Raw genomic sequence first — 20,834 nt, 5'->3', positions numbered from 1 at the left:
TCCATTTTTCTCACAGTAGGGTTTTGTCTGGGTGATTTTGAGTCGCATTTCCCACTGCCAGCGCAGAGCTGGGCTATACAGTAAAAACTGGACATAGATGTCGGTGCAGCCCCTGGCTGGGCACAGGCAGAAGAAGAAAACCAGGGAATCGCCTCACAGCGGGACGCGGCAGCACCGAGGCCATGGCCGCGCTACCCTCAGGCGGCGGAGCGGGGAAGCACCGCCTCCGGAAGGCGGGAGCGGCGGCGGGCGGGCGGCAGGCGGCCGTGAGGGGCTGTGCGGGGCGGGGGCTCCCCCCAGGAGGGCCGGAGGGTGCCGGGCGGCCGCCTGGAGGTGCGCCGCCGCCATGCCCGCCTTCAGGCAGGTCGGCGAGAAGCAGCTGCCCCAGGAGGTCGTCTTCATGGCCTGGTCGCCCAAACGGGACCTCATCGCCTTGGCCAACAGGGCCGGGGAGGTGAGCGCCGCCGGGACGGGGGCTGAGGGAGGCGGGGGCGGGCGGCGGCCGCCATCTCGCGGCCGCCCTGCGCCGTGTGGAAGGGAAGGGAAGGGAAGGGAAGGGAAGGGAAGGGAAGGGAAGGGAAGGGAAGGGAAGGGAAGGGAAGGGAAGGGAAGGGAAGGGAAGGGAAGGGAAGGGAAGGGAAGGGAAAGCCTGCCCGGTGCCTGGGGCGCTGCTTGTCCCGTCACCGGTGACCGAATGCTTGTAAGCACGGCCGTGTGTCTAGGCACAGACACACTTGATAAGGCTTTGCAGTACTCGTTACGCTTTCCGGTTTTAATTTGCAGAAAAAAATCATATGGTTGGGGTGGGAGGGGTCTGAAGGATCACCCAGTCCCACTCTCCTGCCGTGGGCAGGGACACCTCCCACCAGCCCAGGCTGCCCAAAGCCCCATCCAGCCTGGCCTTGAGCACCTCCAGGGATGGGGCATCCACAGCTGCTCTGCGCCATCCACAGCCTCACCACCATCATAGTAAATAATTTCTTCCTCATATCTAATCTAAATCTACCCACTCTCAATTTAAAGCCATTAACCCTTGTCCTATCACTACAGTTGCTGATAAAGAGACCACTGTACGGTCTCCCCAGTGCTGCCTTTTCTCCAGGCTGAACATCCCCAGCTCCCTCAGTCTGTCCTCACAGGAGAGGTGCTCCAGCCTCTTGATCATCCTTGTGGCCTTCCTCTGGACTCAGTCTAATACTTCCATGTTCTCCTTGTGCTGGGGGCCCCAGAGCTGGATGCAGCACTCCATGTGGGGTCTCTCGAGAGCAGAGCAGAGAGGGAGAATCCCCTCCCTTGCGCTGCTGGCCACGCTGCTTTTGATGCTGCCCAGGATGCAGCTGGCTTTCTGGGCTGCAAGTGCGCATTGCCAGCTCATGTGGAGCTTTTCATCCACCAGTACCCCAGGCCCCTCTCTCCACAGGGCTGCTCTCAATCCACTCCTCACCCACCCTATTCATGTTTGGGATTGCCCTGATCCAGGTGTGGGACCTTGCGCTTGGCCTTGTTGAGTGTGCTGACGTTACTCTCAGTGCCTCTACCTGTGAGATTATAAAGCATGTAAAATTTCCTATTTAAATTAAATCAGTTTTCAAGCTTTTCTTCTTCCTGAAACTGCTGTGTGGTCATGCATGCAGACTGATCATGCTTTTGGACTGTCTTTGGTGGAGAAGCATGGGTAACCCTGAAGGTTACAGGCTGCTAAGTTCTACAAGGCGCCATCTATTCCTCTGTATTGCTGTACAGTAAACAGTATGCTGGTCTCTAAGTCACATAGGAGCGAAGCATCTACTGCAGGAGAAGGTGTTATTGAGGATGTAGAAGTTATTAAAAGTGGTAAAATATTGTGTCTTGAATTGATTTACAAATGGCATTAATGGTTTTATTTAAATTAGCGTTTTATCTTTCTGTCTTAAATGTGTTTGCTTTTTAGGTTTTGCTTCATCGGCTTGCAAACTTTCAACGAGTTTGGAGTTTGCCGCCAAATGAAAATACAGGAAAAGAAGTGACTGCTCTTGCTTGGAGGCCTGATGGCAAAAGTAATGTAAAGTATATGAGGTGACATGCTGCAATAAAAATCACATTGGAATTCACTGAAGGTTATGGTGTTGATACATTTTATCTGCAAAAGAAACTTTAAAGTAAACTATTAGAAGAAAAGGGTAGCTTAATTTTCTGTAGGTTTATTCAAAGTGATAGCAAAAGTTGCACTGTTGAAAGCAATCACAAGAAAGATTTCCAAGATGAATTTATGTCCAAAATACTGCTTTTCAAGGTGTAGCAAAGCATCCATTTCCTAACAAAGCAGTTTTATGTGAACTACTAAATTTATTGGGAAAATAGAGAAAAGCTGTCTGATCAGGACTGTGTTAGAAGCATGCTCAGTTCAACATGTAAATAAATAATTGTGGGATCAGGCTTTTGACTTAAATATATCACTTAAAAATATGAGAGTTCAAACCCTCATTCTAATCAGTAGGTATCAAGTGAGAATTTGGAAGCACTGTAAATGGACAAAGAGAAAATTCTGTTTGGAGGTGGACTTTGAAGATGTGTTGTTTCAGTGTGAAGTACAAAGTTTTGCATGTTGGTTATTTATACATTTTACTTGTCCTTTTCTAGTTTTGGCTTTTGGCCTTACTGATACCAAGCGGATTATTCTGTGTGATGTAGAAAAACCTGAAAGCTTGCACTCCTACTCAGTGGACTCATCTATTACCTACATGCACTGGATGGAAGTAACTGAGGAAAGCAGGTGGGCCTGAGAAACTACAAGTAAATTACGGGCTATGTAGCACTACCTTACTAATAATTTATACTTCATATGTTACAACCAGTCACATCAAAAATATGTTGTAGCAAATGTCATCCTATTGTTTTATTCTAACCAAAGGGAAAATTTTAACAGATACTTTTCATATGCTTATTTTCAGTGCTAAAACCTTAGTCTTGTGATTCTTTAGGTTATAAGCAAATATTTCAGCATGAAAGTGTTAACTTGTACAGCATGTCTCCCGATCCAGTTTACTTCGATACCAATTAATTTATTAAAATAATTATAATAATGCTATTAGGTTATTTTGTTTCCTTAGAAAAGGTATTATATTTAAACCTTTCTTCACTTGTGCTTTCAAGACCTTTAGTTCGGTATTTACATCTTTTAGCAGTGCGTCTTTGGTATGACATCCAAACCTGCTGGCGGTTCTGCCATGGGTGTGCTTGCTCAGGAAGTCAGATTGCTTGCTCGTAGTGACTGTGAACTCTGTGGCATTAAATAATTATCAGTAGCACTTGTGAGCTGGGAGATATCATGGTCCCCATTTCTGTGGTCTTAATTGTGGCACTTAGTTGTAGTCTAAGATAATAATTAATAAAACATTTATTTGAAAAAGAGATGTGGGGTAAGTCTGACTGGCAGGGATTTCCCACCCTGCCTCCTGAGAATGAAAACCTTAAGATAGCAAGAAAACAGCTATACCACAAGTTGTTCTAGCATTCTTCTGATTGTAGAATTATAGAATCATGGAATGGGTTGGAAGGGACCTGAAGGATCACCCAGTTCCAACCCCGCTGCCGTGGGCTCGGATGCCACCCATTAGATCAGGTTGCCCAGGGCCCCATCCGGCCTGGCCTTGAACACCTCCAGGGATGGGGCATCCACAGCTTCTCTCATCCACAGGCATCCTGTGCCTGTGCCTTACCACTGAGTGAAGGATAGATGGGGATAGACTTGTAGGGAACCTAATCATTCAGACATGTCTAAGGTGTGGTATAAGGACTGTATTTTAGTCTTCATACTGCAGTACGTGTCTTTAGAGTGAAGCTATGTTGAGCTGCAAGTAGGTTAGCTCCAGGACTGTACGGGTTTTAACAGGAAGCCCCACTCAGTAACTGCATTACAGATAATGGGGGATTCAGTGTTAAGGTACTGAGCCAGCAATTACAAACTTTCTCCAAATATTCTCCTTTGATGGAATTAAAAATAAATAAATCAGGCTTCTTTTATTAATCTGGTTATTAGATAAATTTAGTTATTAAAGACCCCATAAGGGATTACTCTCTGATATTTTATCTTTTTAATGTAAGTGACATGTTGAGTACGTGCTGTAACTTCAACGTTAGAAATTCTTTTTCCCCTCCCATTTTTACAGTTTGGTTAGTAAAGATAATCTTACTTGTTTTTCAGTGTTCTCACTTCCTTTTATAATGCTGAGGACGAGTCAAATCTCCTTTTGCCTAAATTACCAGCACTACCAAAAAAGTGAGTGTTATACTAGCAATCCAGGAACATAACATTTGTGTTTGTTGTCATTGTTTTGTTTATTTATCTATACTGCTCTACAGATGCTTTGGATTAGATGTCAACTGATTGTAATTGAAAATATTGTTTTCTTTTTCAGTTATAGTACAACGGCAAAAATTTTCAGGTAAACTGTCATATCTTTTCTAGTTTTTGTGTTTTGTTTGTTTGTTTTTCTGCTATTGAGACAAGCTACATAAAAACCAATCATATTTTATATTTTCAGTGAAGAAAAGTCAGATGAGATTATGAAGCTTCTGGGTGATGTAAGGTAAATTCTGTTTGTGGGTTGTTCTTCCTTTCTTATTTATTTGTTCATTTATTTATTTGCTTTAAAATAATGGAGGGGCTTACTTTTATGTTATTCATAATCTGTTTTTAAGGGTCCTGGAGAAAGGGTATGGAATGTTTCCTTTTTTTTTTGTACAAAGGTGAAGTTCAAGGAATATACTTTAAAAAAGTTTACATTTTTCCTCCTCAATTTAGAGGGTTTGTCAGACACATTATGAACAACTGCTGTTGGTGCCATATCTTCTTTTCCTTGGAAGATTTCTTGGGGCACAATTGAAGCCTATCCTGTATGTTTTACTTAAGCTGATCTTGGAAACCCCATGAATGTTTGTTATATTTCAGACAGAGAATTTGTTTTTGCAGGTTTGTGTGAGTGTGATAAAGATGAACTTAACATTATCACTGGAATTAGCAGTACTACAGTAAGTTTAAACATCTTCCATTAGGAAACATGAGGAACAGCTGGAGGATGTGTAAAATTGCCTTATAAGTCTTGATATCTCGTCTTTTGGTAGGATTTCCTTGCTAGGGGAAAAAATGTGGCAGCTGGTGTTTGGTATAGGATTTTTTATGTTGTAGAGCATTGCTGCTCACTGTAATGTAATCAAACTATGTGCAGTTGAAGATGCATTGGTGTGCGGCAGCACTAGACGACCTCCCTGTCCAAAGTTTAATGTTTTAAATGTAAAAAAAACCGGAGAGGTCAAAGAGAAGCATTTTTCCAAGTCATTGCAGCAAGTTGATGTTAGTAATTGAGCAGAATACAGATCTGTTTGTCCCAGATCCTGTTCTTTGAATTGGGTTTCTGTCTCTGATGCTGTTGTTACCTGTGGCTGTTCTTTGCAGCTGGATCTATGTTATGTATTTGTTGCTGCTGAGGTTTTCCTGAGGAGAACCAATGAGCAACTGCAACAAACTTACTATGTGCGTGGTTAGGATAAATGCAGGGGAATGAAAGTGTAGTCTTATCAGAGCGCTTTGCAGCCTGTATTGGTAGGCAGGCTGTTGTTGTAAGCTGCTACTTTTTTCTTCTAGAAGGTTCAAATTTAGGGAAGATTATATTTGTTTGCATTAGAAACTTACAGATGTGACTTCTGATAGTCTAGGAAAAAAGCTGTTAATTTCTTTTGGTATGCTCATCGATGCATACTCTTCTGTTTTGATAGGCTTAATGCTCTTGTCCTTGGAGGCAGCTCAGGGTTTATTGAAATTTATGCTTACGGAATGTTCAAGATTGCTACAGTAACTGGGGTATGTTTGTTTCCTTTCCATGCTTTTTTTTCTTCAGAATATACCAAACTATAGCTGCATTGAATGAAATAATGCGTATGTGTGCTTAAACGTAAGTGAAACTGGATTGTTGAAATTTCAAAGAAAGGAGTACTTGTTTCTCTGGGTTGGGTTGTATAGTTGTTGCTGGAAAGACATTCCAGCTCTAACTGATTATTTTAATGTATTTTCATTTTCAAATGAAACTAAGCTCAATGCTAATCCACATTAAAAAGGGTGCTTTTGTTCTTGAACTGTAGCTGAAAATTCCATTTTGTTTTTAGATGTCATTGAATGCAGCCTTCTTTGTATGTGAATGTGATAAGCAGTAAATGCATCATAAGAAGTTACAATATTTCAATAACATTTAAACTGCAATCCTTCAGGTGGCAGGTTCTTGTCGTGGACTATGTTTGTCTAGTGATTTGAAATCACTGTCAGTTATTACAGAAATACAAGACTCTTCGGACAGTGAGGCAGAGATAACATATTTTCAGGCAAGTAAAGTAATTTTAAAATGTTCTTTAAAGGTAAAACTGCTTGCTTTAGGTACTTTCAGCTAACATTATTGCTTTCCCATTATTTGCAGAAAAACACCACAACTATTATTTTCAGTCTCTTTGAAATTCACCCCGTCTAGCTTTTAGATCTATCACATCGACAAGCAGTCTCACAGATGAGACTGATGGTGATGCTCTGAGGCATTCTTTTAAAATATTACTTTAAATATAATATTAATTTATTCAGGTAGTTACTCAAAATTTCTTCAGTCTTCACACAAAGGCTTAGAAGCAATGGTGTTGATTATCCAGTCTATCCAGAACAGTCATCCTTCAAATAATTAGTTAGAACTCCAGAATTAGGACTTTTTTTCAAGAATTTTTTGGATGTATTAAAATATTCCTTACCTCTTTGAATTAACTTTATTTCCCTGTTAAAATCAACTTTAAGAAAATGAGAAATGGCAGCTTTTTCTTTCTGGGTCCTCCCCATCTGTCTTTTCATTTTTGTTATCTAAAGCTATTTAAAAGACAAATCATCTGTTAATGTTGCTCGGTTTGTTTGTTGTAGCTGGACACCAGTCTATTATCAAGTTATTTACCTGAGGTAACTCGAATGGCCCGGAAGTTTACTCACATTTCAACTCTGTTACAGGTACAGTTTTGTTATGACATCTTTTAATATCGCAGTTCTTAGAGGCTTCAATATTCTTAAATCAAGTAATTTTTTTCCTAGTAGGAAAAGTAAGTTGGTTTTAAGTAAGCGTAAAGCTCTGACTTGAAAAGTTGACAATAAATTTCAATTGTTATCTGCAGTATATTTTTCCTTTGTGTTATAACAGCCAGTTCTCTAATGTGTACTGAAGGAGAAAAAAGGGAGTAATGCTAATGTTTGTTTCTGTATTACAGTATATAAAGTTGTCATTGACATGCATGTGTGAAGCATGGGAAGAAATACTGATGCAGATGGACTCACGGTTAACAAAGTTTGTACAGGTATCATAGTATTAACTGTTCTTTCGGAAAGAAAGTTTTTGCTGTTTCTGCTGTTCATGCTAACAAACTAAGTATCTTGATGTTGTTTGTGTAATGCCTCCAGATAACAATTTCTAAGTTCAGAGACAACCTCGTTGCTATTGTGTATCAGTCACTCTAGCATTGAAGATACCTGAGTACAGTCAAGTGCCATTGTATTGTGATACTCCTTTACTTCATTTATTCTACATTTTTTCTTTTTTTTAGGTTACAGTTTTCAGCTTGCACAACTATTGAACAGTTGCTTTCTATTTAAGGTTGTGTTCTTTGTACTTCAGTCACTGACAAACTGACCGCTGTAAATGTGGAGTGGCAGCCCACCCGCATTTGCAGCCTGGTTCAACAGAGCACATGTAACAGCCAGGATTGGGATGCTCGTGAATTTGCTTATATTTTGTGTGCATGGCTGGAAGTTAATTGAATCAAGTAATTGATTTATTTATTTTTAATGTAGATTCTTGATGATGGCAAACTGAAATTTTTAGATTTTTTACTGAGTAATACAGCTGAAAATAACTTAAAATACTGGACTTGAATCATTGAATTGAAATGAATTTCCAGTGATCAGTAGTCTGATTTCAGCATTCAAGGGTATGGATGGGTTTTATGATGTACTTTACTTGAGGTATTTGTGAGATTATTTGGGGCTGGATTTAAACTCTTTACCAATCTATTTCAATCATTTTGACTGACAGGAAAAGAATACAACCACTTCTGTTCAGGATGAGTTTATGCAGCTGTTGTTATGGGGCAAAGCAAGGTAGTTACTGTTGTTTTATCTGAGTATGCATTTGCATTTGATATTGAAATACAAAATGAAAGGATATTTGATTTTCTCTCCCTCGCCCCCTTTAGTTTGGAACTTCAGGCATTGTTAATGAACCAACTCACAGTAAAGGTACGTTAATATTATTTAACGTTAAAATGGTCTATTTCAGGATCTTTCAATCACTGTTCGGTTGTATTAATAGAACATTACTGTATGTTTGTATTTCTTTTTTAACAGGGTTTAAAAAAACTCGGTCAGTCCATAGAGTCCTCCTATTCTAGTATACAAAAGTTGGTCATAAGTCATTTGCAGAGGTAAGTCATGAAACGTTCAATACATTTTAGATAAAATGGCATGTTATATACTTTGCTAAAAGGCAGTATGCAGTATCAGTGGTTCTTTGTATATATAGGTGTGCTGGTGTGGAGACCATGGTAATGCAAAATGTACTCTTTTCCTCTTGGGTGATGGAGAGCTATAGAAATATTTCAAGCAGTCTCCATGGCCTATCATCCGTGTATCACTGCTTGGTGTTTTTATAGGATATATGCAAAATATTCACATCAACTTTGAGTGATGGTTAAAATCATTAGGACAATGTTTGCTTTTCTGTGAAGTGATAGTTTGTTAACTGTTATATGCCAGATGACCTTATAAAGCTCTCTGCTTTGCCCATTAAAATATAAAAATGTGGTGTGTAATGAAACAAAGAGTTTCCAAGTGGTAGCTAAAAGATTATAATATTTCTTTGCTCTGCTTTCCTAGTGGCTCAGAGGCACTGTTATACCACTTGAGTGAATTGAAGGGGATGGCTTTGTGGAAACAAAAATATGAGTCTCTGGGATTAGATGCATCTGGAATTGAAGGTACAGTAGTCTGTATGGTACTTACCCACTCTCATTTACTTTTGAAAGCTTAATAATGGCTTGCTCTCTTTGCAGAGGCTATTACTGCTGTCGGTTCTTTCATTCTGAAAGCAAATGAGCTGCTTCAGTAAGTATAAAGTCTGGAGAATTTTAAAATCTGGTCTCACTGCATCTCATAGACTTACATGCCAAGAAAAGTCTTACTGGGAGGGTTGCTTTCAGCATTTTTTAAGAAATTGATATGCTTACAGACCTTTCTGTAGTAAAGATGAAACTTAAACCCAGAACAGCTTATGACATTTAGGTCTGGTAATTTTTTGTTGTTGTTTGTTTCTTGTGCAGGGTTATTGACAGTAGTATGAAAAACTTCAAAGCGTTTTTTCGATGGCTGTATGTTGGTAAGCTTGATGACATAGTAAACATTCAGTATCTGTTTTGTATGGTAAGCACCGAAATGTTAATAAGTAATTAAGCCAATTTTAGTTATAACTATCTATTTATTATTATAATAGAAATTTTCTGGACATCTATAAGTTTACAGTTGATGAGGCAAGAATAATTATAAATGTATTACCTGTTTTATATTGAGAGATCTCCATTCAATTTACGTGTGTTTAGAGTGGGTATTCTATATTTGTAACCTGTAGTATTACCCCAGACTGTTGTGTGCTTCGTTGAGCAGTTTGCTGGCCTTGACTTGGCGAAATGAAAGGATTGTTTTTAGTTTACACCAAATTTGAAGTGTAGTGTAACTTTTTAACTCTGTCACTCACGGTTGTCTCATACGGACACCTAGTTTACATTGGTGTGTAACTTTCCTGTTAGCAGTCTCTGCATGTTCTGATGCAGTTTGTAGCCACATCCAGTTGTGGCTGGGTAGCTGCAGGTGAAACGCTAGAAGAAAGTGCAGAACCCTTTGTTTTAGACAGCTTGCTTTTATAAAGTGGTTATAAGTAGGTTTATATTTTTTTTATTAATCGTTTCAGAACTATTTTATAAAAACCTAAACAGTCTAATCCAGCACTGTAAAAGCACCAGAAATGCAGTGTTTGTGAACTTACAAACAGGAAAATAATTATTTGAATTTTAAACATTGCTGAAAGTAGAACTATTAGAGTTCTGTCATAACATTAATACTTCAATTATTTAAATATTCACTGTGATTGTTTGTTTTGGAACTAAACAGAGAACTTTATCTAATTCTTACTGATTTAAAATTAATTATTTGTAATTCTCTTAACACATGAATACTGTCATGGCCCAAAAAGTGTATTTTATATATACACATTTTACTGCTCTTACTATGGACATGAATAAATTCTTATGAACTCTTATAATAATTTTATCTCAGTCTTGTGGAGGATATAATGCAGTTGGAAAGGATAAAAGATAAAAATTATCCAAGATTTGTATTGCAAGTTTAATTTCAGACCCAATTCGTAATAGTTCACTCCAGACTCTTTAGCTTCTGACAAATTAATCTTTCTTATATTATCAGACGTGTCTTATTATATAACAATGGAAAATTAAGAATATTAGGAAAAATATTAATATTAATGCATTAAGAATATCTTTTTCCCCTCAGCCATGTTGAGAATGTCAGAAGATCATGTGCTTCCAGAGTTGAACAAGGTAGTAATAACATTTTCTAATAAATGGAGGTGTATTTTGTATTCTGCTTGACTTAGAGGGTAGGATTAAAGGTTTATTTTTGTTTCAAAACCAAAATGGTGTTTGTACAATTTCTTTGAGAAAGCTGATGCCTGCACATTCACACTAATATACTGATGTGCTGTCTTGCATATACTACTTTTCCTGTTTTCTTTAATAGTATCCTTTCCAGTACACTGTATATGACACAAGACCTCTGTGAAATACCTGTATAGTGGCTCTTTAGATGCCCTAAATTACAAAGTTAACAGGAATGAGATTTTAACATCTTTATCAATGCCCTGAAAGAGGAGATAGACTAGACTACACCTGCATCAGATTTGCAGACACTGACACACTGGGTTGGTACACTTGAGGACAGAGGGAGACATCCAGGGGGAAATATGCTGCAGGAATGGACCAGTAGGGACCTCCGGAGGTTCAACAAGAATGAATGCAAAATTCTTCCTGGGGAAAAATTTGCAATGGCACAGCTTTAGCTACCTGGGAAGCAGCTCTGTTGAGATGGATCTGGAGATGTTGGTGGGTGCAAGCTGGTCATGAGCCAGCAGTGGGCCCTCGCAGCAAAGACAGTGTAGAGTAACAAGGGCTGTACTAACAGGAGCATGGCCAGGAGCTTGAAGGGAGGTGATTATGCTCACTATTTAGGACTAGTCAGATCACATTTAGAATGCTTTCTCCAATTTGGGGCCCTCCCATACAAGACAGACATGAATAAACTCGAGTGAGTTCAGCAGAGGGCCCACAAGCTGGTGAGAGACTGGCGTACTTACCCTGTCCTCACAGCTGAGGGAGCTGGTCTTGTTCAGCCTACACAACAGGTATTCTGTGGTCACTGAGATGTATTTCTCAACCTTTGCTCTCCTCTTGACACCCCCCCCCCCTTTTTTTGGTTTTGTTTTAGATGACTCAGAAAGATATCACGTTTGTTGCTGATTTTCTTACTGAACACTTCAATGAGGTAAGTTATATTGGTTTGCTGAGTACAGCAGTTGCACTTAATAACTGTATTTTTGCTGCCAGTAACTGAATCTGAAAAAATTTAAATACTTCAATCATCTTTTTGTACTCTAATTCTTATTATTAATTCTTATTATTAATTCTTATTATTAATTCTTATTATTAATTCTTAATATCTTAATTCTTAATATCTTAATTTTAATATCTTAATTCTTATTATCTTTGTATTTAAATTTAGTTTTTGTTTGCTTTTTTTTTTTTCAGGCACCAGAACTTTACAATCGTAAAGGAAAATACTTTAATGTGGAGAGAGTTGGCCAGGTAAGGAACCAGGGAATAAATGGAAAAAGAGAATAAAATAGGTAATCCTTAGATGGAGAAAATTCTAAAGGCTGTGCCCACTCTTCTTCTCTGTCTCTGTCCCTAAACATCATTTAAAAATCAGTTCCATATGGAAATGGTCCACATGGAAATCAGTTCCATATGGAAATGTCCATATGATCGTAGATGATAGTTCATTTTCTGATTCATTCCTCGAAGGGGTAGAATATTTAATTTTAAAAGCAGAGGTGTTGTATTTAGAAGGAACGATTCACAGACTCGTGAGAGGCTGTGTTAGAAGTGAATTCTAATGACATTTATTCTTAATTTGCAGTCTTACAAATGTCTCTTTCTTTTCTAGTACTTGAAAGATGAAGATGATGACCTTGTATCACCACCTAATACAGAGGGAAATCAGTGGTTTAATTTTCTTAAAAGCAGCACTCATCTTAAAGGTAATGTATGGTTTACAACACATTGAATGAAAAGTATATGGAAAATTTAACAAGTGTAGAAGAGTAATCAGTTTTTTCATGCCTATGAGTTATTTCTGTAGTGTTAGTTATGACATCTGAGCAGAATAAAATAAACAGGCCTTGCTATTTCACAGAGTTTTTATGCAGCTGCTTACTTAGTTGTCTACAATTTTCTGGTTATGTGGAGTTTTCTACATTTTATGTACCAGTCTCAGAAGTGTTGGTTTGGAAGGAATTGCAGGAAGGTGTCTGTTTTAAGAGATGTTAATTCCAGTGCAAAGAAGTAATAAGTACCATTTGGTCACATCCTGGGGAAGTGTTCTTGCTTATTCTCTTTCACTGAATTTTATAAACTTCTGCAATGTTCCTAGAATATTTTGTTAATTAGTGGTGAAAAGGAAGTAAGAGACTATAACAAACTGATGCTGAGAATGATTCTTGTTTAACCATAGAACTTGTAAACTGTAAAAACTTTTACAGCATAAACTGTCTTGTAACATAATTTGCTACAGCTGCCTTTTTCTGTCATTACCAACTAATTCGATAAAAAGAGGGGACGTGATAGCATTTTTTGTTTGGCAAAGCAGGATCTAGAAAATGCTGTCTAAGCTATCTAAAATGCTATCTAACTGGAGTTAGAATTTATAATCAGGGAATAATTTAGGAGATCACTTAATCCAGCCTTCTGTTCAAAGGAGAGCTGACTTCAAAGTTGGACAGCTCAAGACTTTGTATAGTTGAGTTAGAATATCTGCAAGGATAGAGACCTCTCTAGGTGCCGCCCAGCTCCAGTCCTTGTGAAAACTTCTCTGTATCTGACTAGAATTTCCCTTGCTGGAGCTTGACTGCTACATCTCCTCTGGCTGTGTGCAACATTGTGAATGATGATGCTCTGCCTTCTGTAACTCCTCCTTTAGGTAGCTGAAGAGAGCAATAGGTTCCTTCTCACTTGCCCTCTTGTTTCTAGGCTGAACAAACCCAGCCCCTTCAATTTGTGCTCTAGCTCTGTGAACATCTTATTGGCCCTTCACTGGACTCACTCCAATTTGTCACTTTAGTGACAGCATAATATATTTTTATGGAAAAAGAAGCATTTTTTAAATGAACCTTGATTCTCTGTTTGCAGAAAGTCCGCTTTTGTTTCCGTACTATCCTGAGAAATCACTGCATTTTGTCAAAAAGCAAATGGAAGGAGTCATTGATCAGTGTTTACAAAAGCCAGCTGTAAGTTCGATTTACATAAATGGTAACTTTCTTTTAGGGGTAGCAGCCAACTGAAGCTAGTAACCAGGCTTAGCAAGGCCTGAAGTTTTAATCTTTGCCTTTAAGTGCTTATAACCTAGGTGGCAGCACGCATTCCAGGTTCACTGCTGGGTGTCTTAAGCCTTTGGTTAAGAAGAGCATAATGGGGGAATTTTTGTTCTGTTTGCTATGTGCATTCTGTTTGCTATGTGCATTAATGTGAGCTGTTTTAACATTAATTAACTCAATGTATGCACTGTAGATTAGATAGCTGATTAGTTGGCAATACATTAATCTGTATTCCAATATAAATGTTGGTGGATTTTTCTTTCAAATATACTAGGGTTTTATTCTTATTTACGTATTTATTTATTTAATGGTATTAAGAAGAAATATGAATGGGAATAATTGTCCATATTTTTTCGTCTGCTTTCATTATATTTGTTAGGATGTGATTGGAAAGTCAGTGCGTCAAGCATTCTGCATGTCTCTTTACAAAACTTCTCAAAGGTATTTTTCTACATTATTTGTAAAGTTCAGTTGCACAAAATTATAATAGTATTTTATATGCTGGTTTTGTTTTTCCTTTTCAGTGAAGATTCCACACCTCAGTTATTTAAACTACCATTTTTGTAAGTATGCTGCTATTCCTTGTTATATATCATTTAACAGTTATTAAAATGTGATCTGACTTTTCGTTTCCCATTTTCTCCCCCACTGTTATAGGTGGAATGACAAAGCATCCAATATACATTATGTGCTCTTCACCATATTAGAAAGTTCTATTTCTAAAATATACATTTTGAGGAGACATACAGATACTTCCAGGTAAGAAAAAAAAAGGGGGGGAAGAAAAATGTTTTGTGAGATTTAGCATGTGTTTAGAGACAATTGCAACTTGCCCCAACCCTGAAAGTTGCCCCATTCCTGGAAGTGAAGGAGTCAGGCTGGATGGGGCTTTGAGCAACCTGGTGTAGTGGGAGGTGTCCCTACCCATGGCAGGGGGGTTGGAACTGGGTGACCTTTGAGGTCCCTTCCAACCCAGGCCATTCCATGATTCTATGAACTTGAATCTTTCTGTAAAAGGACGGATTGAGCAGCATGAACATAAATCCATAAACGTGGAAGACATTAGGAGGTGCAGTAGGAAACTACAGTAAGAGTTTGTATTTTAGTAGGCTCAGAAAATCTGATCAAAACACCCAAGATGTTTGTAGGCTCAGGAAAAAAATCAGAGTACTTGTTTTGCTCTTTGGAGCATTACTTGCTTGTTATCTAAGAAAACTTAGAGAGAATGAGGTTTTCAGCATTGGTTTGTCTTACAGTAAATATTCTTTAATTAACTCTCTATAGCCTGTGATTTAATACACTAGGGAAAAATAGGGGTGTTGGACTCATAGGTTCAACTAATAGAATACATCTCTTTGGGATGTAGTTTTGGGCACCTTCAGGAGCTTCTGTACCCAAGATGTAGTTTGTCACTGCCTAGTGGTGCTGATGTAGTTGTTTAAGGTGCATTCTGTCAGTGGAATCACTGAAATGACCAGGGTTTAGAAAACAACAAAAACTCTCTCTCCATAAAATACTGACTTTTATAATTGTGTCATTTAATTTAAGGAGATAATGACAGGGTGAGAATTTCTAAAAACATTTTTACAGCTGAAGAAAACACATGATGAAGCTATCCTCAGTGTTTCCAGCTGAGAGCCTCTGATGACAAAATTATAGCCTTGTGGTGTAGTTTCCATCCTATTTTCTCCCTCATTGGTATCTTGGACAGTCTGAACTCATGTTCTTTAGATTTGAGAAACAAGTAACTTAATGGACCTGGGACTGAAACAGTTGAGCCAAGACTTCAGCAACAAGCTGTATCCCACAGGCCAGACGCGGTTTCCCATTTGACTCCGTTAGTCACATTTTGCTGAGGGGCAGAAGAAATCAAAAGATTTGCATCCACCAGTTATATCATTTTGGGATGTAGCCATGTGTTGTGCTAAGCTTAGACAGGCTTACACCCTCTCTTACCACAGCTGCCGTTAGAGATTTTGTATTTTCTACTAGTGGAAAAGAAGTATCACCAAGATAATGATCTCTGTCCTTTTAGATCTGTCAGTAACGGAATTCTTGCAGTAGAGTTTGGAAACCTCCTGAACAACAGCATAAATGAGAGCTCAGACTCCAGGTCAGTATATCTAGTTGATTTTTCTTCCAGAGTTGCACATTGCTGAATTGAAGACCATGTTTTCCAGGGTTTATTTTACATGAAGTTAACTTCTCACACATAATAATTTGGCTTTTGTCCTGCAGATTAGTACTTGGGATGCTGGACTAGCTTGTAGTTCCTGAGTGAGTCAGACCATAAGACAGGTGCCATGTCCACGTGTCTCTTAGTACCTCCAGAGATGGGGACTCCACCACTTCCCTGGGCAGCCTGTCCCAATGCTTAACCACCTTCTCTGTGAAGAAATTCTTCCTAATGTCCAATTTAACCTCCCCTGGTGCATCTTGAGATCATTGAGTTATTTTGTACTTAATTTTGAAGTCAAGACACACTTTTTTTTTTTTTAGTTGAAAACTAGAGCTTTAGCACGTGTGCTGGAAACAAAGCTTGTTGGAAACAGCTCTCGCTTATATCTGCAATCTTCTTAAAGTAAGATAGAATGGGAGGCATCTCAGAAGACGTGGCAGGCTATGTTAATGCTTTTAATGTAGAAAGGCCAAATATGGTGGCTCTCAGTACCTTCAGCTGTGTTTTCAAGTTTTCCTTGGTGTTTGTGTTAACCGTTTCTTACATTTCAACTGAAATGGGGAGAAATAAGGTTGCTAGTAATGTCCTTTAGTGGCATTTGTTCTGTATCTTACAGGAGTTTTTAACAGTCTTTCAGTGTCTTAGCTGCATGTCTGACCTTTTTATTGTTTACAGTAAAGCTCCCTGTTAACTACTGAATACTTAACGTGAGTGCTGTGCAAGTTCTGCATTCACTTTTATTCCTTGATGCTTTCTAAAATATAGGCACTATTTTATTTCTATAGATGCTACAGTTGTTTAGATGCACATTTCTATGACGATGAAACAGTAACTGTAGTTCTGAAGGAGAGTGTGGAACAAGAGGGGAAGGAGAGAATCTTGGCTCAGCTGCCTTTATCTTCAGTATACACAGATGAGGATCAAGAAGGGGAGTTCATCTGGGATTCCACTAAAAGGTACTGAAGAACTTTGAAGCCTAAAAATGCAGAACTGAAAAGCAGATACAGCAAATATTCTGATTGTGTATTCTGTGTGTGTAAGTAGTTTATAGGCAAAAACTCTGTGTGTGCTAGAGAAAGCATGGTGAAGGGCTGAAGTTTCATGAACAGTTTGTTTCATGGGCTTTGTTTTGTTTTAGTTTTGTTTGGTTTTTGGACAGAATACTACTTGTGTACTTGGTTCTACTTTGATGAAATGGGAGGAACGATTCAAGGCATCTCATAGAAGCAGAAATCTTCCTTGTTTTCTGAAGTGGATGATAACTTCGCTGGTCAGAATATTGAGTTTAGGATGTTTTCAGTGTGTTTGCTCATCTGCCTGTGCCTTGCAACAGACACAGATTTTTTTTTTTCTTTCCCCTGGTAGTCACACTTACAACTATTGTCAGCTTAGCCTTGAAAACATAAGCTGATGCCTCTCTGTTGGAGTAGGAGGGGGAAAGCATCTGGAGGAAGTGCACACAGGAACAAAAAAAAAGCCATTGTAGTTTGAATGGTGAATCCAAGCTTTAAACTGTTGTGCCTCATTTGCTTTTTCTTTTTTCTCCATGTGCCTTTCTGGTGGGTGGATTAAGATATATTAATGGCTCGAAACAAAGAGCCATACTGCTCTGTAGATTCTTTTTTTATGCCACAAAGAAATTTATATTCAAGAATGAACAGACAGTATTAAAAACCAGTACGAACTAATCGTGGCCACTGTAATAGGGAGTTCCTTCATGTAGTCCGTATGAGTGGGAGTGAACAGATATGTTTGTCTAAGGTCATGGAGGCCAGACTTCTGTGTAAGTGGAGGTATTGCCTCCAGGACTTCGTCTGGAAACTCTTCTTGCAGAGGAGGGATTTGAAGGAAGCCCAACCTCAATTTCTTGCTATAGCTGTTGTCTGTGGCAAGATGGGACTCTACAACTCCCTCTTGTTCTGTTGTAATCTTTTGCCTCAGTTGAAACATGCGGTGTCTCCTCTGTTGGATCCTCTCCTGCAGAGTATCTGGAGTATCTAGAGTTATGACGGTTTTAAATGCTTATCTGCTTGCTGCATGTGGTATAATAAAACTTAGACAAAACAAAACAAAACAAAAAAAATGGGACTCACAGAGATTTATCTTTTTTTTACTACTGGGATTTTCTTATGTACCAGTTTTGTGCTTCTCTTGTTGCAGACTGGAAGAGCAGAGTGGTGAGATACCCACACGTACCATCTTCTTGGAGAACCAGTGGAGAGTGCTGGAGAATATGAAAGCTCAGTATGTTGCTGTAAATGGCATTAGAAAAGTTTCCTGTGTGGTGAGTACAGTATCTGTGAACAAGCCTGTAAAAATTAAAGGAAATGTACTACAGCTAGAGAGGGTGATAACCTGTTTCTGGTAGTTCATTGAGGTTTATCAAGATTCTGATTTTTATCACTATTTACATATTGATTATTCTCTTAGAGTCTGTTATGAATGTGTCAGGATACAATCGTACCTGTCTCACAACACAACCAGGAAAAAACCTTTAACAGAAGTTAATAGATGAACTAGTTTTACTTTTCAGCCTGCAGAGCAATAGAACAGTTGCAAATTTCCTTGATACCTCCATTTCAGAGATAAAGGCTATTTTCAGGCCCGTTGGGCAACACTTAAATTGGTGTTGGTGCTTTCATTTATTAATTGAAACTTCTTAATGTTTCCATAGCTAAGTTCAAATCTCCGTCACGTGAGGGTGTTTGAGATGGATGTAGAGGATGATGGGGAAGTTGAGGAAGAGGAGGAAGAAGAGATAACTCAGACTGCAGCTGGGGAACCTGAAGAGCTGAATCAGTCTGCAGATAACCAAGAAAGTGTGTGTGGTGCATCTGCTGAAGAACTACCTGATGAAGCTGAAGAACGTGAAACAAGCCTGGGTCCTTGATAGAGACTTTGACACTGATAAAGGGACAAGGCTGAAATCTGCCTTCAGGCTGCTGAGATGATGTGTCTCCTACATGCTCTGCAGCATGAACATGTTGCTGGGTGGCAATTCTGTATCACTTCTCTCACTTCTCAGCTAAGACCATCCCAGTTCAAGAGTATACTTTCTTTTTATTTCTTGCTTTTTTTTTTTTTTACCTGGCACATTGGCTTGGTAGGAACTAAATTTCTTTCTTTGAGAGTTTTCCGGTTGAAGCTTTTTATAGGTGGAGAGAAAAAGAAATGCCAGCTAAAGTTTTTATAGTTAACCTTATCAGTCCTGAATACTGTTCTGAAGATAAAATGAATATGTGTGTGAAAACAACAAAACCCCAAGTTTTAAGGACCAAAATCTTTCCCTGTCAGACTTCATGTTCTACTGATGGGTACAGAGGCTTCTTGTAAAGATAAAATTTAAGTGTGTGTATGGCCAGCAACAGGCTTGCAGATCAGTATAAAAATAGTGGGATACCAAAAGTTAGCAACTGTTACTTAAATACATACTTTTAAAAATTATTCTGATAAAAATCTGACCTCAGTAACACAGTATTTGTTCAGTTTGCAGTTCTTTGGTTTTCAGTACAACATTTCCTGTGTATGTGTGTGTGTTTATGTTTTGTCAGATGTCTCAGACCCCTGGTTTGTATGAGATTGCTCCAGTCTTTCTCCTCCACCTGGTATTTTTGTAATGAAAAGTTACAACAGAGGTTGTTTTTGTTTGTTTTTATTATTCTGATGTGGTGCTGTGTGTCTTGCATAGGCTTCAGCATAATCATGATCCTTGCTAATTTTTGTATTGTTGTACGAGTGGTGTGGTGCTACGCAGTAAAAGCTAGCAGATGTGTTTAGAAACATGACATGTTTTCTTGTTGCCTACTAGCTGGCTAGAGTCTTAACTTCACCTCAGCTCTTTGGTTGAACACAGCGACTAAATGCATGATCTTCCTCCAGGACAGCGAGTATATGTTTAATTTCTGAAGAGGACCGGGTCTTATTCTTGTGCTCCATTCTGTATTTCAGAACTATGTGTCTTCTGAAACTTGTTTGGCATTGCAAAAATCAAATGCTAGAATCATCCTCTTGCTCTTGTTTTGAAATACACCCTTTTTTAAGTAGCGTTTTTTTTGGTGAACTTTCTGATGTTTTGGACTGTTTGTTGGGGGAGGCCTTTCTAAATAAGCTGTTTAACTTAGAAAGCGACTTCTTATTTTTCGTTTTCCTTACCAGCCTCCTTGAAAGCTGCTGGTTGTTCAGTGTTCTCATCTAACAATGGTTGAAGGCACAAGGAAGATGTAGGCCAGCAGGGGCAGGAATGTCCATTCAGGTGTTTGTGAGAAATTGCTGCAACTACAGAACCAACCCAGCTCAAGCTTGCCCTTATGTTCTTCCAGGAAACTTTTGCCTCTGATCTTACTTCAAGAATTGGCACGCTGGGGTGCTTGGAAACAATTATTTTGCTATATTTTCTGCTGAGTATCTTTAGTCTGCCCACATATGAAAATGTGATCTGCCCTGCCCGTAATTGTTTCTAAATTTGGTTTAATAATAGCCGTGTCCCATTTCACAGGGTCATGCTCTTTAGAAATCTCCCTGGGGTTATTCTGTGCACCTTTCTAGTCCGGTCTTGGATGTACTTGAGTGAATGGGAATTTTGTTTCTGGGTTGAATAAGTACATATGTACTTTCTAAATTTCCCAGTGACACAGTACAAAAGCAGCAGTTTAGGTCAGTGCTACAGAATGTATTGCCAATTCCTTCTGTCAAACTTTGTCTTAATTTTGCTACGTGATTTCTGTAATAGTAAACGTGTTGGTAATGTGCGTTGGTAATGTGCTTATGCATCTTTTTTTCAAAGGGAAGTAATTGATCTTGAAGTTTTTGAGGATTTTGGTGGTGTCTGGACCTGTTGAATTCACTTTCCACATAGATCTCTTCTTCATCCTCCTTTTTTAATGCTAACT

General features: G+C 38.7%; 1 protein-coding gene across 3 annotated transcripts; it reads left to right on the top strand.

Moving 5' to 3' along the window:
• Positions 1–239: 239 nt before the first annotated feature.
• ANAPC4 (anaphase promoting complex subunit 4) lies at positions 240–19,749 on the top strand. 3 transcript variants are annotated; one of them, XM_035547377.2, is made up of 28 exons: positions 240–454; positions 1,931–2,036; positions 2,620–2,752; positions 4,184–4,258; positions 4,398–4,424; positions 4,524–4,568; positions 5,755–5,839; positions 6,244–6,354; positions 6,929–7,012; positions 7,267–7,353; positions 8,088–8,152; positions 8,248–8,290; positions 8,399–8,475; positions 8,927–9,027; positions 9,103–9,154; positions 9,370–9,425; positions 10,613–10,659; positions 11,603–11,659; positions 11,923–11,979; positions 12,341–12,434; positions 13,582–13,679; positions 14,146–14,207; positions 14,291–14,329; positions 14,424–14,525; positions 15,802–15,879; positions 16,731–16,901; positions 18,106–18,229; positions 18,620–19,749. In XM_035547377.2, exons 1-28 carry the CDS (start codon positions 347–349, stop codon positions 18,833–18,835), a joined length of 2,400 nt encoding a protein of 799 aa, XP_035403270.1. In that variant the 5' UTR covers positions 240–346; the 3' UTR covers positions 18,836–19,749. The 3 variants fall into 3 exon arrangements, with proteins under 3 accessions (XP_035403270.1, XP_035403290.1, XP_035403279.1); XM_035547397.2 differs by lacking the exon at positions 240–454 and having other exon boundaries at positions 1,931–2,041; XM_035547386.2 differs by lacking the exon at positions 240–454 and having other exon boundaries at positions 1,950–2,055.
• Positions 19,750–20,834: the final 1,085 nt, after the last annotated feature.

This window comes from Cygnus atratus, chromosome 4, assembly GCF_013377495.2.
Source record: "Cygnus atratus isolate AKBS03 ecotype Queensland, Australia chromosome 4, CAtr_DNAZoo_HiC_assembly, whole genome shotgun sequence".
In the NCBI taxonomy this organism is placed as follows: Eukaryota; Metazoa; Chordata; class Aves; order Anseriformes; family Anatidae; genus Cygnus; species Cygnus atratus.
Note: the sequence above shows the minus strand (reverse complement) of the source record. Positions and strands in the feature narration are given on the sequence as shown.